This window comes from Cyanistes caeruleus, chromosome 11 (genome assembly GCF_971803275.1).
Source record: "Cyanistes caeruleus chromosome 11, bCyaCae1.hap1.1, whole genome shotgun sequence".
NCBI lineage: Eukaryota > Metazoa > Chordata > Aves > Passeriformes > Paridae > Cyanistes > Cyanistes caeruleus.
Window position 1 is genome coordinate 17,114,032 of NC_141711.1, and position 15,821 is coordinate 17,129,852.

Below are 15,821 nucleotides of genomic sequence, written 5' to 3' on the forward strand. Positions count from 1 at the left end.
CCACTTGCTCTCACCAGGATCCTGACACCAGCTCTGGCCAACACCGCTGCATTAGCTCACTCTGAAAGAGGCTTAATAGAAAATCTGCTCAATTATTCAGCAAGCAGACAAACGGAGGGATGATACTGCCTGCAGCCAGCCAGGGTCTGTGGTGTGGATTCAGCCCAGCTCCTGGCTCAGCCTGGCAGATCCTGCCTTTCCTCTCCTCCCCACTCAGTCATTAAGGCTGGCAGAGGGAGCAAAGGGACATCCCTGCCCTCGGCCCTGCCAGCCCCTGACACTCCCCAGTGCTGCCCAACAGCTCTCAGACCTGAGGGCTGGGAGGAGGCACTCACCATGAGCAGCCCATCCTGCCTGACCCAGCAGGGAAATGCACTTCTACTCTCTCAAAAGCACAGCCTGCTCCATCCAGGGACTACAGCAAATGATGGATCAACTGTCTCACCACAGCCTGGCCTGGGCAACGCTCTCTTTCCTTGTGCTTAATGGCTCTGCTTGATGCCAGGAGTCCACAGCAAGAGAACCCAATGCCTGGATGAGCATCCTGTGCTGGGAAAGGAGCAGCTGAGGCATCTGATTGCAGCCTGATAGCGTGACTGGATGAGTTGGCAGGGCCCTGGCTCTTACTTACTTCCCCACTGCAATGCTCTCGTCCCATAAATGGGACTTTACTCTTTCACTACCAGATGAACCCATTCCCTATGTCCCAGATATTTGCAGCACCTTCCAACCAAGTGGAAGTGCCTGGCACAGTGTCTGCTTGCTGGGTTAGAGGCAACCAGAAAAAACAGCCAAGACAAGGAAGTCTCCCAAGGTCTTGTCCCTGTCCTCATTCTCTGGGGCACAGCCTCCTTACAGGGAACCCTGTCCCTGGTAATTCCCACAGGACATTCCTACATGTAAATGTGGGCTGGAAAATCTCTCTGTTAATGATTTCTGTTAATCTGGGAGTTACCAAATGGGACCTCTAAGAGATTTCTACCAGCTTTCACCACTGCCCAGGCAGTGGAGACGCTGTTCCGTTTGGAGACGGACAAAAGCCTGTCCTATTATCCTGACAGAGAGAAAGGAAAAAGGAAAGCTGTCTACAGATGACTTCACATAAATGGGTCTGCTCTGGAAAGCCTGGTTACATACTTTAAATCTCTTCAGCCACAGCAGTCATCTCCCACGACTGACTCCCATCACCTGTTCTACTCCTCTTACTCATGCACCTGGAGACAGATGCTTCCCATTGCTGTGCTCTGGGCCAGCCATCATTGACATGCACCATCTCCCTGGGTTTTGGGTGATTGTTACCCCAGCTGCACCTCTCAGGTTTCAGCATCCTGTGGTGATGGTGCCTCAGACAGAGGATGAAACTAGGGCTGAGCCCTCAAGGTATACAAAGACAACATAAAAGCCTCAGTTTTTTGGTTTTCTCCATCCCATCTCTGTTTGTCATTTCTCAGTATGGCTGCACAGAGCAGAACTGCTCTGTAAGTGGGGTGCAACACCCAGTCCTCAATTCAGAGTGCTGCCAAGAGTGTGGGGACTCAGTTCTCCCTTCCCCATGCCTCTGATCTCTGCTGGTCTCTGCCATCCCCTCTGCTCGGGCAGCAGAAGAGGGTCTCCAAGCTGCCTGCCTTGGTTCTTTTGTCTTGATTGACCTCAGTGGCTCCCCTGCAACATTTGCTTGCCTTTTATAGATCACTGACGTATCAAACCTCAGGTTTAGTGCATAGCTTTGCAAAATCACACAGAAGAATTTTGCTTTATGGATATTTTTCCCTGGGTTTCCTCCTGTTCCACCTTCTGCTTCTCCTGCTCAGTTAGGTCCACCTTAAGGACACGATGCTTTTCACGCATCATTCCACTATTTTGCATTTATTTCTCTTTTCAGTGCTCAGGGAAATGACTACAAAGCCCTTGAACATCAGAGACTAGATTTGAACACCAGTTCCCTCGAGCACAGTGTCTCTGGTTTGTGATGGTGCAGCCCAAGGCATGGAGGATGCTGCTGGCACACAGGGGACACTGCCACTTGGTGATGACACTGGCTGCCTGGAATTCACAAACCCAAAGCACAACTGGCTTTCCAGGGAAAGGAGAGTCTGGAAGCTTTCTGTCTCTCCAGGACTCCCTGCAGGCTAGGAAGGATGTGACTGATATCCCACTGTCATCTTCCCAGTGCTCTAGAGTTTGATAAACTGCATGACAATCCTTCCCCTTCCCCATTTTGACCTGACAAGTGACCTGACCCATGACAGATGTTCAAGGGAGAAAGGCAGGGAAGGACTTTTCATCCTAGCAGGGAACTGTTTTATCACCTCCTCCTTCCCTTCAGGAAGAAATGTCTAGTTGTGGCATCAAATTCATGACGTTTGCCCTTTCCACAGAGCAAGGTTCTGAGGGCAAGCAAAATCCACCTCTGCTCACAGCACAGAAAGGCCACTGATCAATGACCCTGTGCCCAGGTTTTGCCACTGTCACACTTGGGGCTGTGAGACTGGTGCAGCAGCCACGGGAGGCAGGTTATAATTAGATATATTTGTGTACATCTTTGAGTCCTTGAGAGAAGAAGCTGAAAGACTGGCTTCAGGGCTGAGCCACTCGGCCAGATGGGACTCTGCTCTCTGCAAAGCCAGCCACTATTGTGTTCTCCAAACATGAAAACAAGCAGGATGTGCAGCACAGGCAGAAGAGCCCCATCTCCTACAGCAAAGAGTGACCAGGCAAGACACCTGCAAACAACACTGGGAGACAGAAAAGGCAGGGCTGCAGAGTGTCTGAATAAATCTATTTGCAGGACTTGGTACAAGCAGACACAGACACATAAATGATCAGGTCAGCTGTGGCTTTCTCCATCCACAACACTCCATTAGTGCTGCTTCTGTGTAACTGGCTACCATAAAGACAAGATTAGTTTCATCTTAAAATCAGCATCACCCAAGCACCTGGAGAAGACTCGTCTCACCTTTGTGGCACATGTCTGGGCAGCCAGAGAGCTCTGATTCTGATGTCTTCCTAAGAGGGTCCAGGATGAAGGAGCTCAAATGAGCTCCCTTCCAGCCATCACTGTGTGCTGCAGCACTTTGATGTGTCACCATGTCAGCACAGCTGTATCACACACCAGCAGCTGTCCTGTCACACAGTGCCAGACCCCAAGGAGGAAGATACACATGTGCTGTCACTACAGCATCTCACAGCCACCTCTTAAAAGGGTTTTCCATCACAGCCACCTCTCACAAGGGTTTTCCACCACCACAGGAAGGGGCTTTGCACCCAGCAGTAGCACTGGGATGCAGCTGCTAGGGGGAAGGTGGCTCTTTGGTTTCTGCCTGCTCCACACTCATCAGCTTCAGCTCGCTTTAGTCTCCACAGCCCATGTTGCTCCTGCAACACCTCCCACAGCCCCACCACAGCACCCAGAGCAGTGCCACACACAGAGACCCCGTGCTTTGGTAGGCAAAAGCCACTCACCCCTGAACATCAGAGTCCACCAGCAGCCGGACCAGTATCCCTGTCACAGCCACAAGGATTGGGTAATGGTCCACGCTCTCCAGCCCTATGGAAGCAAAAAAGAAAGGTAAGAGCTTCTGCCACTGTATGACAGGCAGAGCAGGGCAGGTCTGAGGTCTGATCCCATCCAGCTCTGCACTAACCTTCAATACAAGCCATCCCTCCCTTCCCAAGGGCATGCTCCCAGCATGTTTTCCATGGAGAGGGACAGAGTGGACTCACCTGGCAAACGGAGGTTGACCACTCTGTCAAACAAGTTCCTTTCGGCTGTCACACGGTTCAGCACCTGGTTCAAGAGCTGTGCAGGGAGAAGCAGAGAGGGTTTGTATTTTCTGGATGGGCCTTCCTGTGAGCAGCATCCAAAGAGCTTTAGGGCAGCACATCCTTGGAGTTTGGACTCAGTGCCTGAGAGCTGATGGATGCACAGAGGGAGGCTCACAGCACACACCTAGCTTGGCCCTGGCATGGAAGGAGTGGTACCACATCACAGTGGTTGTACCAGACCAAAAACTCCCAGGGAGGAGTCAGTCTGAGGTGAAGACACCTGTCAGCACCTTCCACCTAAATCTGAATTCCCACCTGCAGAAGCCAAGCTACTTCTGCAGATAAAAGCTCCTGGTAAGCAGAAGCTACAATCTTCAGGACAGCCAGAGCCTGTGAAGAGTGAGCTGGCAGCCATGGGCAAAAGCAGTGTCAGCAAGGTGAAGCACAGTCCAGGTCCTGCCCTGCCTGCAGCTGGCAGCAGGATGGACCTACCAGCTCTGAAGCACGGGGTGAGCGCAGAGCAATCTGCAGAGATGGAATCAGTTGTGATGACACTTAATTAGCCACCATTAGCTCTCACCCAAACCCCCAGTGGGAGGAGTAGGGACTGCTCCAGGCTTGACACAACTGCTCCAAGCTGAGCACCATCTCTCAAATGCAGCATCCTTCTTCCTGCTGCCCCAATGCACAACAACAGAACACTGCACCCCTCTGTGGGCCTGGTCAGTGGTGGGGCTTCATAATAGGAATAGCAAGGAGGAAGCTGCAGCACCCCACTCTCTGCTGCACATTCTCCAGCTTGCTTAAGCCACCTGCTAAGGACCCCTCACTTTCCTCCTCACTCAGTTGAGCACTTCCCTCATGATTATGGTACCAGACCCTGCTACCTCTTGCTTTGTTTCATCTGCTCTGAGCCCTGAGTATCAACCTTTGGGGTACTGCTAAGGTACATCTGACTGCTCTCTGCCAATCCAGCTCGTACAAGGGCAGTCTGCCCTCAGGGCTTTCCAGGATTGCTCATGCTTTAGAAAAGAAACTAATTTACTGGAGCCTAAGGGGTGTTGTGAGTTGGAATGGGGCTGTCCCCATCACTGTGGTGGGAAAGTGGAGACATTTTGGTACCATATTCTAGTATTGAGGGATAAAGGACCGAGATGCCTGAACACTGGAGTGTGTGCCCTGTGAAACCAGCTACACTCTCCACAGCTCTCTACCCAGAAATACCACACCTTCTCCCTTCTCTCCAGATTTCATGACACTGCTTGTCACAGGAGAATTCAGCATTTACTGGCATAAGGAAGATTTAAGCAGCTGTTACCCTCCCTCCCAGCAGAGACAGAAATCAGCTGTGACCAGAGCAGTTGCAAAGGAGGGGAGCAGTTGATATGTAGAGATTTTAGGGAGCACAGCAGCTCTAAGTACCACAGCACTTGCAACAGAAACCCCCAGTTCACCACACATCTGTAGAGAGGGCAGAGGGGTCCCCATGCCCCTCCAGATGCTGCTTCTTCACACAGGACGATACCTGGGCAAGCCTCCGAAGCAGCAGCTCTGACGACGGGCGATTCCAGTCGAGGAAGATCTCTGGTGCCAGCGTGACAGTCATTTCCAGCACCCTGAGCAGGCTCACCGACAGGTCAAAGCAGGTGGCACACACCTTCAGCTGGCGGCTGTCCACAAAGTTCCTCTCCAGGCGCTCTGCTGCCTGCTGGATCTGCCAAGCAATGGAGACAGCTTAAAAAGAAGCCCCTTGCCAAAAGGAGGGCTGTGACCCCCAGAGCAGTGAGTTGTGTCTTGAGCCTTTCTGTGTGCAGGACACAGCACCCAGTGAGTGCTGCATCCCTGGTGCACACCCACCTCCTGAATCATGCCAATGAACTCGGAGAAGGCCCAGTTCAGCTGGTTGAGGACACTGTTGAGGAAGCTGGGGGCCAGATCGCGGTCACTGCGGAGCAGGTCTGCCATGTGCCGCTGCAGCAAGGTGGAGGGACACGGCTCTGAAACCAGACAGACACAGCTTCAGTAGCCTGGTCCCAGGGCAGCCATGACTGAGTGTCGAGGACAGGCTGAGAGACCAGTCCTGGGCTTGGGAAATGTTGGCTTGTGCCTTACAGTAGCAGAGATGGCAGGACTCTGGGAGCTGGCACAAGGACTATTCTGAGCAGTGCTCGTGCCTGTTGGGCCTCCCAGCACTTTTTTCCAATGCCAGCCTGAATTAGCCAGGGAAGAGCCCTCCGTGCTCACTGCTGCCCACACGTACAGGAGCACTGCCCTGCAGCTCAGCATCCCTCTTGCTCAGCTCTGCAGAGACCCTTGGTCAGCTCAGCATTAATTGCTCCTGATACCAGTGTGGCAGCAGCTGCCTGGAGCCAGCACGGCCACCCTGGCCTCACATGGCTGTGCCTGTCTGCCTGTGTCTGGAGAGGAAGGCATCCAGTAAATTCCACTCCTGAGAGGCTTCTGTATGGAGCTGAGGTTAGTTCTGCCCTTAGCAGGCTCAGGCAGAGCTGCCCACACTCCCCAGCCAGGTTCAGCCCAAGCACAGACACATCCGTGGGACACCAGCCCCCACAGATAGGAAGGGAAAAGAAGGGGGCACAAATGGGACAGATGCTTCTCACCAGCAGAATGATCCACTGTCAGCAAGAGGCCCACAAAACATTCAGCACTACAAGGGAAGGGTATTGGAGTTCAGCCCAAAACTCAGGGCTTGGAAAGAGAAACTTGAGCAGATTTACCAACTATAGGGAAAAACACCAATCTAAATACATTTTCCTCCACTAGAAGCTATTAGAAATAGCAGGTGGAAACCCTGGCAGCACCAGGACTGCCATGCCCAGAGGAACAAACTGTGCTGTGACTGCAGAAGTTCTCTGGGGTTGCAGCCTACTCAAAGGGCCAGCGTGGGCAAAGCAAACACAGGACAACTTCCATCACATCCCTAGGGATCAAGAAGCAAGGCATAACTACAGGCAGATTGTTAGCTGGGATTAGCAAAGCCAGGGAGGGATGACAGGAGACAGTCATCTGAAATGGAAACAGGACAAATTATTCTGTGAATACCCACTAGCAAGTGCAATGAACTTCTGTTATTATGGAGGATACTCACTGAACCTCACAGTGCATAATCACCCCGAGCAGGCCAGTGCCCTGGCTTTGATCCTGCCTAAAAGCTCATGTTTGGGAGGGATTTCATCACAACAAATATCTTTGATGTCCTACTCCCACCCACACGTACTTTCCCAGCCTTTGGCTACATGTGGCTCAGGGACCGGCCAAGCCAGACATCCTTTTTGCATATTTATTTGTCCTCTGGGGATTTCTTGCCCAGTGCCCTCTAAAACTGTGTAAGCCTTTAGCATTAAGCATGTCCCTGAGCAACATTCCACAGTTCAGCTGTGTGTAGCAGCAGGAATTCTGATTGGAGCTTGGTTCCTACTCACTTTATTTGTTAATATTTATTCTCTGTAACCCCTTCCTTCTGGTGGTAGAGACAGTAAGATGCTCCTCTCCAGTCACTTCCTCCAGCTAGCTGTGATTCCAGACCTTCATGACAGTCTTTTAAATGGGATCAGCCTCAGCCAGTGCAGTTTCTCACACTGAAACTGTCCCATTTTTGTCCCTTTTGTCACCCCTCCCTGAAGCCCAACATCTCTCCCAGGTTTTCTTTGGAGAGGTGGAATCAGAAGCACATGCTGCATCCAAACCACAGGCGTGTGGCAGATTTGCACAAAGGCAAAATGTGGTTTTGGTTTTGTCCTGGTTTGCTTTCCTCGTAATTCCTGTTGTGTAATTTCTTCCTTGGACTGAATGTCAAGCTGCTCTTCTCTAAAAGACTACTCTAGGTTGCCAGCTCAAGGAATAACCCTCAGGAACTGGTCCTGAGGCACAAGTGGAGAAGCCCAGGAGCCAGTGCTGGGGCACACCTTGTCTTCTCTGTCAGTGATGGATGAAGGGACACAGCACACCCTTTCTTCACCATTCTGCACCTGGTCATGCTGATTCTATCCATGTTTTCTCTCTCAGTCATTCAGAATTTAAAGGTCTTTTAATAGGGTTTTTAGTGCTTTCTTTCTCCCAGTCTCCCTTCAGCATGTAAAAACTGCTTTTTGTTAAAACTGCTTGTATTAGTCCCTTTCCAGCCTTCAAGTACCAAAGCAGTTCTAGGCAGAGATCACCACTCCTCATGGAAGAACTCTGCATGTTGTCCTGATGGTCTGGTGCCAAAGCCTCTTTTACTAACCTTGCAGGTCAGGACTGATCTCAGGATGAACTGCCCAGCCAAAGTCTACCTCATATGAAGGCAGCTTTGTTTTTTTGAAGGATGCTCCTATGCTTGTAATAACTTGCTTTGTCCTGATTTTTAGCCAATGACTCTTTCCTCACAGTCTTTTCTCAATGAGTGGTGTGATTCTGTAATTCTGGGTTCTTAAATGCTTTCCCTGGTGCTGGCAGACTGTGCCAGACTGTAAGAGCATTAAAAACTGGTGCCTTTTGTCAAACCTCTCCACAGGTAAATAGGTTTATTGAAGGTTTTAAAGCTAACACCAGGAAACAATTATTTCCTTGGCTTTTGTTGATCCCATGAGGATTCTGAATCTAAAGATGCTGAGATCACTGCTACTCTTTGAAAGCAGCAAAAGGAACAAGCCCTGGAATACAGCACAAACAGCTTCATTCCTTGCACAAGTTCCCACATGAGGTAATTATTACTGGTATCCAAAACCCAGTGGTGGTGCTGTGTCCATCTTTATTTGCAATATGTTCACCTTTGCTGGGACATTCCCACCCACCTTGGTTACCACTGCCCTCCTGGGAAATGCCACATTCCTTATGTGCCACTGCAGGCAGGGATGTCATTTCACAGGGATACTCAAGTGATGGGGAAACTTTCTTGATGCTGACACTAGTAAATCATCAATGCCTCAAAATTTGTACCTCCCTAATACAAAAGCCACTCAATCCTGGCTTAGCCTTCGTTATGACAGATAAACATCAGTCACTGGAACAGAAATTGATAGCTTTTCAAGGCCAGAAATTTTGACCTCAATACATTTAATATGGGCAACAGAGCGTGGAACCAAGGGGTTATATACATCTGATGTCTCTGAAACAGAAACTTCCCTGGAAAATATAAACAAAATAGAGGAAAAGAAAATCTAGGTAGGGGAAACGGTGAATTAAAACACAGAGTTCTTTAAGAAGATTATAAGGGAGCCAGAAACCCCAGTGCTGCAGCAAACACCTGGGTTAAAAGGGTCACTGAGAGCATGATGAAGCAAAGACTTAAGTTAAAATACAAGAGGCAAAATGAATGTAATCAAACATAGGCAATGGTAGGCAAAAGCAAGGAGAAAAGGGGTAATAGATAGAGAAGACATAAAAAAACATCCCTAACTGACCATGGTAATGCAAAGTTTTTTCAACTATAGGAAAAAAATACAGCAGAATTATTTAATAGAAGTAGTAATGGCAGAAAGTCTAACAGTAGAAGCCCATTATTAGAGAGAGTTAAAAATTAATAAAGCAGGCAAAGTGGAAGCCTTCAATAAGTGCTCCTACTAGATAATGGTAAAGAAGCAGGGTCATGTACTTTCATCACAGGAAGGTAATTATGTACTTTTATAGTTTGCTAATGACCCAGCAAGATTTATAACAGGGCTAATTGTGAGACCTCTCGGTCAGCAGCCTGAGGAGGTCTCTGGATACAGCAGCATTTACAGCAGAGCTTGAGCACAGAAGGGGAAAGCCCCAAATGGATGAGATTCAGATGCAAAGCAACTCCACCCAATGCTAATCTGAGTTTTTGAAAGGCTCCAGATGTATCTGTGAGTCCACGTCAGTGTGCCCATCTGGAGATGCATTTAGAGAGGACCAAAGGGAAGGCTGCAGGGCCAGGCAGAAGGAAAGCAGGCAGCACTTGGGGGATGAGATATCCATAAGGTTGAGTGTGAGGCATCAGGATGGCCCAGGGCTCCTGGGATCTATGTGTGCTTCCAAAGCAAAGCCCTGGCAAACCACCTAATGTGAGTCTTGGCTCTGTGACCAGCACATCAGGGAAGGTTCCCACCTGCATGACACCAAAACTTCTGGGGCTGCTAAAAAATATGGCAAGGGTGAACAGCCCACAGGACTCACAGAAAAGCAAAACCCGTTCCTGAATAAGACAGAGAGACCACATGTTTTTCACCACTGAAAAGGACCAAGAAATGAGTTTAACCTGGTACAAAAGTGCTTCTGAAGAATAAAATGTTGTAAAGAAGAGAAAGGCAGGGCAGCAGCAGAGGTGGGGTTAGGTAGGGGAAATGGTTTCAAACTGAGAGAGAGCAAGTTTAGATATCAGAAAAAATTCTTTACTGTGAGGGTGGTGAGGCCCTGACACAGGTTGCTCAGAGAAGTTATGGATGCCCCATCCCTGGAAGTGTTTAAAGCCAGGTTGGACGGGGCTTGGAGCAACATGGTCCAGTGGAAAGTGTCCCTGCCCATGGCAGGGGGTTGGAATGAGGGTGAGCTTTAAAGTTCCTTCCAATCCAAACCATTCTGTGACCCCCCATCAGGAATCATAAGCCATAGATTTATTTCTGAGGGTGAGCAATCACTGTCAGAAGGGCTTGGACAGTTCAGCTACTACCAGTTGATGCTTTCGGTGTTGTCAGATCAAGGTGGGATCTCCTCCTGAAAGTCCTCTTCAGCTTAGGCAATTTACTGGACTTGGGAAGGGGACGTGGGTGAACTCTCTGGCCTGTGTTGCACATCTCAGCTCGATGATCTCATGGTCCCACCTACCTTCCCTCCACCTGATGGATGTGTGGGCAGAAGGCCTGGGGCAGAGCAGCCCCGTGATACAGCCCAAAGCCACCCTGCAGCTCTTGCTTTTCCAAGCCAGGCTGGGCCCGGCTGCTGCTCCTGCTGTGCATGCCAGGACAGCACCTGGCCTTGCCTACAAGTCCTGGTGAAAGCAAAACAAGTCCCTGCAGCACCAGCAAGCACAACTACCCCAGCTCTGAACACAGCCCCATCTGCTCTCGGGAGCCCAACTGAGGCAGAGCTCTGCTTGCACAAGAGCTGAGGAATAACTCTGTGCCAATGGAGCTGAGGGATAACTTTGGGAACAAGCAGGGACACAGATGGCCTTTCTGAGCCTCTGTCCCCTTGGGCTAAGCCAGCCACCATCCACTGGTCACCCTCAGTAAGCATGGGCAAAAGGCAGCAGAGAACAGGTAGTTTGCGCTCTGGGTGTTTCACGGATGTTGTGAGGCAGCAGGAGAAAACCTTCCCCACCTGTGCAGTCTTCCAAGGAAGCATTCCAAAACAGGACTGGAGCACCAGAGGAGAGGCATTCGCCCACACTCCCTTCAGAGTGGCCTGCATCAGCAGACCCAGACAAACAGGGACTTCCTTAGCTCAGCAGTTTGTCCCATTGACTCTGCCAGTGCTCAAATTGCAACACGGTGAAGGCTGATGGGTGTGAAGGGGAGGGGGGGTCATCTCCTCCTCCTTCCGTGGACAGCATCTCAAGGACATATCTGAGTCCCCTGTCCCTCTTCAATTAAATCAGCATTCATTATTGATTTGGATGAGCCTTAAAATAGCGCTCCCAAGAGTGAGTCCCCAGTAGCCAGCACAGCCTACTCTGGGCTCAGGATCAGACTGTGTGGAGCCACTCGATGTGTGGAGCAAGGCCTTGACAGCTGAGGAACTCTGCTGATGCCCCAGAGCTCCCCAGGATGGGCTAAGCTCGGTTACCACCCCACAGGACTGGTGACAGCCTCTCAGTGGCTTGGTTGTGCAGTAGGAGAGGGAAGGGACAGCCATGAGATCTCTCCTGCATGTGTGCCAGGGCTTCTCCATTGGATGAAGGATGAGAGGAACCCCTTCAGCAGGGCTCTGACCCCAGAGGTAACCCTGGTAAAACAGGTGCAAGAGCAGGTCCATGATGCAGCCTCAGAGACTGACACATGGGCACAGCCCTCCTGGCCTCTCCCAGGGGTGGAGCTGAGAAAAACAATCACTTGTGAAGCTCTCTGCCTACAAAGAAGGGTCTCTCTAGGCAGAAGAGGGGAAGCAGGGAGCTTTCTAAGGCTACTCCACCAGACAAGAGGTCACACAACAAACTTACTCTGGAAACTAGCAACAGAGAGATCTCCTGGGCACCATGGGCAGGAGAGAGAAAAGAGAACAAGAGTGCTGTTAGAACAGACAGGCAGCTCCCTGGACAGGGCTCACTATACACCTCCATGTGCCACCTGTCCTTCTGTCCCCCTGTGAAACTTCCCAAAACAAAGTCTGGCACAAAGCCTTTTCCACATTCCTTTTCAGAGGGGAATCAGGAATGTATCCACACAAACCCAGAATCCATAAGAGTAAAGCTGGGGACATGTTCTTCAGCTCAAGAAAGGCAACTTCTCCCCACATCTTTCTCAGAGCTAAGAAACCCCTCAGCTTAGTGACAGTGCTCAGAACCAAACTGCAGTACCAAAGGCAGGACAGGCTCTGCCAGGCTCTGAGAGATGCCAGGATAAAACACCCTGACTGCAAACTTATACACTGCCCTGTTTCCTTGGGCACCAGCTCCCTCTCACAGGGCACCTGCTCCCTGGCTGACATGGCACCTCTTCCCCACAGCAGCTGTTCACTGTGTGCATCACAGAGCTTTCTCCCAGGCTTAAACTCTGGTAAGGATGCAGCCCTGAGCCTCTCTCCTCTCCTTTGGAGGGAAGAACCCCTACTTATGATGGATCTTACTCACCATTTGGCATGCCCAAATCACCAGAAGAGAGGCTGGGAATGGCCAGGCTCTAAAAGCCAGGCCTGGATATTTGGCCAGGAACACCCTACTTTGGCAACTATCCCAACAGCTGGCCTGGCCCACAGGGACAGCTGCTAAGGAAGAGGCTGGTCCTCCCTCAGCACCCATCACAGCCCTGAGTGCCCATCCCTGCCCCACTCACTCTGCAGGCTGGGGAGGCTGGCATCCTCAGGCTTGGTTTTCAGCAGGTGTGGGAGCCGTGTGTATCTGTACCCAAAGCCACAGCCCTGGCAAAAGAGGTAAGGAAATACCTTAGAGGCTGAAGAACAGTTTTGCTGCTACTGGAAAGTGAAATGTTCAGTGTCCCAGTAGCCCCAGGTGCTGAGAGGGGCAAGGGTGCAGGATGCTCACCCGCCACAGCCTGACAAGGATCCAGTTGGTCTGTGCCCAGGGTCGCTGCTCATAGGGAGCCAGGAGATTCTTCATCATGGAGATCCGCCTGCCAGGCAGGGACACAGGTCAGCCCACAGCATTTGGGAACAGGAGATTAAACAGGACAGAGAGCACGACCCATGGAGCTGGGGCAGAGCAAAGCCACTGGTAAAAGGGTGACAGAAGGCTCCCAAATCGACTCCACCACCCTGCTGGCAACTCATGGACTCTCAGTATGCTTGGTAGCCCTCCTGCTTGCTCACCCAGGTCTGCCACCAACCCAGCCCCGCCCCAGCTCCCCAGGAACAGGCAGGGCAGCACTTACTGCTCTTCTGGGATCCTCTCTACAGCACGCAGCGAGTGGGGGTAGCAGACGTAGCTGGCCAACGCCTGCATCAGGGAGTCCCGGATGTCTGAGGAGGAATGAGAAGGGACTAGGCCAGGCACCCAAGGACACACAGCACACCAAGGAGCACCTGAATGCCAGTGGCCAGGAGGGACTGGCCCTCATGTTCATATTGTCCCTGACATGGAGAGCATGCCTAGGCTCAAGCAGCTAAGAAATAAGCCCAGACTGGATATGCAGGTAGCCAGGACATGAGTCCTGCTCTCAAAAGCGTGTCCTAGGTCATGCATCTACCCTGCAATAGGCAGGATAAGGACAGTGCCCAGCCTCATTTTGAATGTGGATGCATAAGCACTCAACAGATTCAGTGGACAGATCCAGCAGTAGCCTGGTTGAGCCACTGGCAGTGGCAGCTGTGACATTATCACCCTAAAAGCAGAGGAATGCAGCTTTACCTGTGCCCACAATCCTCGAGTCAGCAAAATGCTTGGCCAGGATGGCAGCGAGGCGCATAAGGGTCTCTTCATAGCCTGCAAGAGAAGGAGGGAGCAGGGTCATGGCAACAGCCTGAGGGGCAGCCCTGTGGTTCCAGTGCTGCCATGGACACAGCACAGGGCATGGGATGAATTTCTGCTACAGCTAACTGCAGTTTAGCTGTGTGTCTAGTTGTCAAAACAGAGAGCTGGGAAGACACATCCACCTCTGGGAGAGCCTCTCACCTCAGTCTCCAGAGTCTGAAACAGTTATTCAGAGAAAGATAAAACCATGCAATCGAGTTAGATGGCAAGGGAGAAGTGCCTGATCCAGAAGAGGCTAAGCAACACAAAGAACACCCTAAGTCTATGCAGAAAAGCCATGTCCATCCTTCACACCCTGTAAAAATCCACTACTGCTCAAGTCTGCTCTTGCCCAAACAAGAGCACTTCAGCTATGTCCTGTTGGTGGGAACAGAAGCTTTTCTTACCTTCACGGGCTCTGGAAAGCACTATTTGTTAAGAGCTAAGTGAGGTCATTTAGCCAGGAAAACACAGAATGTGCACAGACAGAATCCACCTAAACACAGACTCTTGGCATCAAGTGGGTGGTTATCTCCATAGGAACATCTTCAAATTCCAGGGGAATTCGAAAGCACTCCCAATTTCTGCACTCAGAGCACATCCTCTCCCACCCAGACACCAGAAGGCTATGGTAGAAATTGCAGAGGCAATCACATCTTACAGCACTCCAGCCCATTCCTGATACCTGCTTGGAAACACAATCCATAGTTGCCAGTGATTTTTACTACAGCCAGTCCTGTGACAGCTTCTGACAAGGCATGGGCTCCCTACCTGAGAACAGTGACCACAGCTGACCACCTGCCCCACAGCTCAGACAAGGCACTGGTGCAGCACATCACAACCAGGAACAGACAGAAAGGAAGATGCCCAACATAATATGCTTCACCATAAGGATGTGGCTTGCTTTAGATTTTATATTTTAGATTTAAGCCAGAATCAGGAAGCTGTCCCCATCCCCTCACCTGGAAGTTCCTCCATGCTGTTGACAGGGCTGAAGTAGTTCTTGAGTGCACTGTAGCTGTTCATAGCCACGCTGAGGTAGAATTCCGGCATGAAAGCGAAAAGCGAGCCCGTCCTGTCACCGTGCTCGATGGTGCGGATGCACACTCGCAGCAGCCAGTAGATATCCTGCATCTTCTCCTGCCCAGAAAGAACACAATTCCCAGTCAGCTGACAGATTCTCTTGGGAGAAACAACAACCAGCATCACACTCACACCTCAGAAACATCCCCATACTGGAGATCTTGTTCAGACATCTTACTGCTCTAAGTTCAGTGACCAGATCTGTGCCATTTGGTCTTTCCATAAAGCCACAGAAGTGGCAGCTGGAAGAAACAATCAGAGATCTCTACACCAGCCTCAAGCTCACTAGTATGATGGCTTTGTCTCACCAAGCCTTGGGGCCCTCCAAGCACTAATTACCAGGGCATATGCAAACACAAGGCCTGCCAAACAAGTATGTGAGTTTTATGCCAAGGACACTGCTGAAGGAAAACAGGCACTAGCACTTTCCAGAAATCTGCTGGAAAGAAGGCTGGTCCATTGTAGGAATTAAATAGGAACAGGCTGAAAGCTCACACCAACTCAGATCTTTGCAATAGGCAGCCACAGCCCTTCAGGTTCTCTGCCAGCCATTCAACCAGATTTACTGTCCTGAGGAACATCAGCCTCTTGTTTCTCTAAACAAAAATCAGAGGGTCCTAAATTAAAAACAGGAAATTTAAGGTCATCTACATAGCTTCAAGCTATAAAAATGGGCGCCACCAAAGCCATAAAAAGAGGAAACAGTATTTCATATCCTGCAATGCCAAGAAATAGCATAAGCAATAGCTACTTGCATAAAAATAGATGAAGGGTTACACTTCTAATTTAAGAAAAAAAATAAAATCAGAGGTGCAGATAAGGCATTTCATTTGCTTAATGGCTTTTCTAAAGTGTGTTGTTACCATCTTTGGGAGACTTTCATGGCTTT

The 15,821-nt window shown here is 50.4% G+C and overlaps 1 protein-coding gene across 4 annotated transcripts in view; it reads right to left on the reverse strand.

Annotated features, from left to right (window-relative positions):
• RNF123 (ring finger protein 123) overlaps positions 1–15,821 on the reverse strand; it is a 47,563-nt gene that overhangs the window by 9,033 nt on the left and 22,709 nt on the right. For all 4 annotated transcript variants that reach the window (XM_086845172.1, XM_086845175.1, XM_086845173.1 and 1 more), the window contains exons 27-35: positions 14,812–14,989; positions 13,748–13,822; positions 13,272–13,359; positions 12,926–13,013; positions 12,717–12,801; positions 5,623–5,762; positions 5,291–5,479; positions 3,724–3,799; positions 3,463–3,547 (exon numbers count right to left, since the gene is read on the reverse strand). In XM_086845172.1, coding sequence (XP_086701298.1) covers positions 3,463–3,547; positions 3,724–3,799; positions 5,291–5,479; positions 5,623–5,762; positions 12,717–12,801; positions 12,926–13,013; positions 13,272–13,359; positions 13,748–13,822; positions 14,812–14,989 — 1,004 coding nt within the window. The remainder of the gene's footprint in view (positions 1–3,462; positions 3,548–3,723; positions 3,800–5,290; positions 5,480–5,622; positions 5,763–12,716; positions 12,802–12,925; positions 13,014–13,271; positions 13,360–13,747; positions 13,823–14,811; positions 14,990–15,821) is intronic.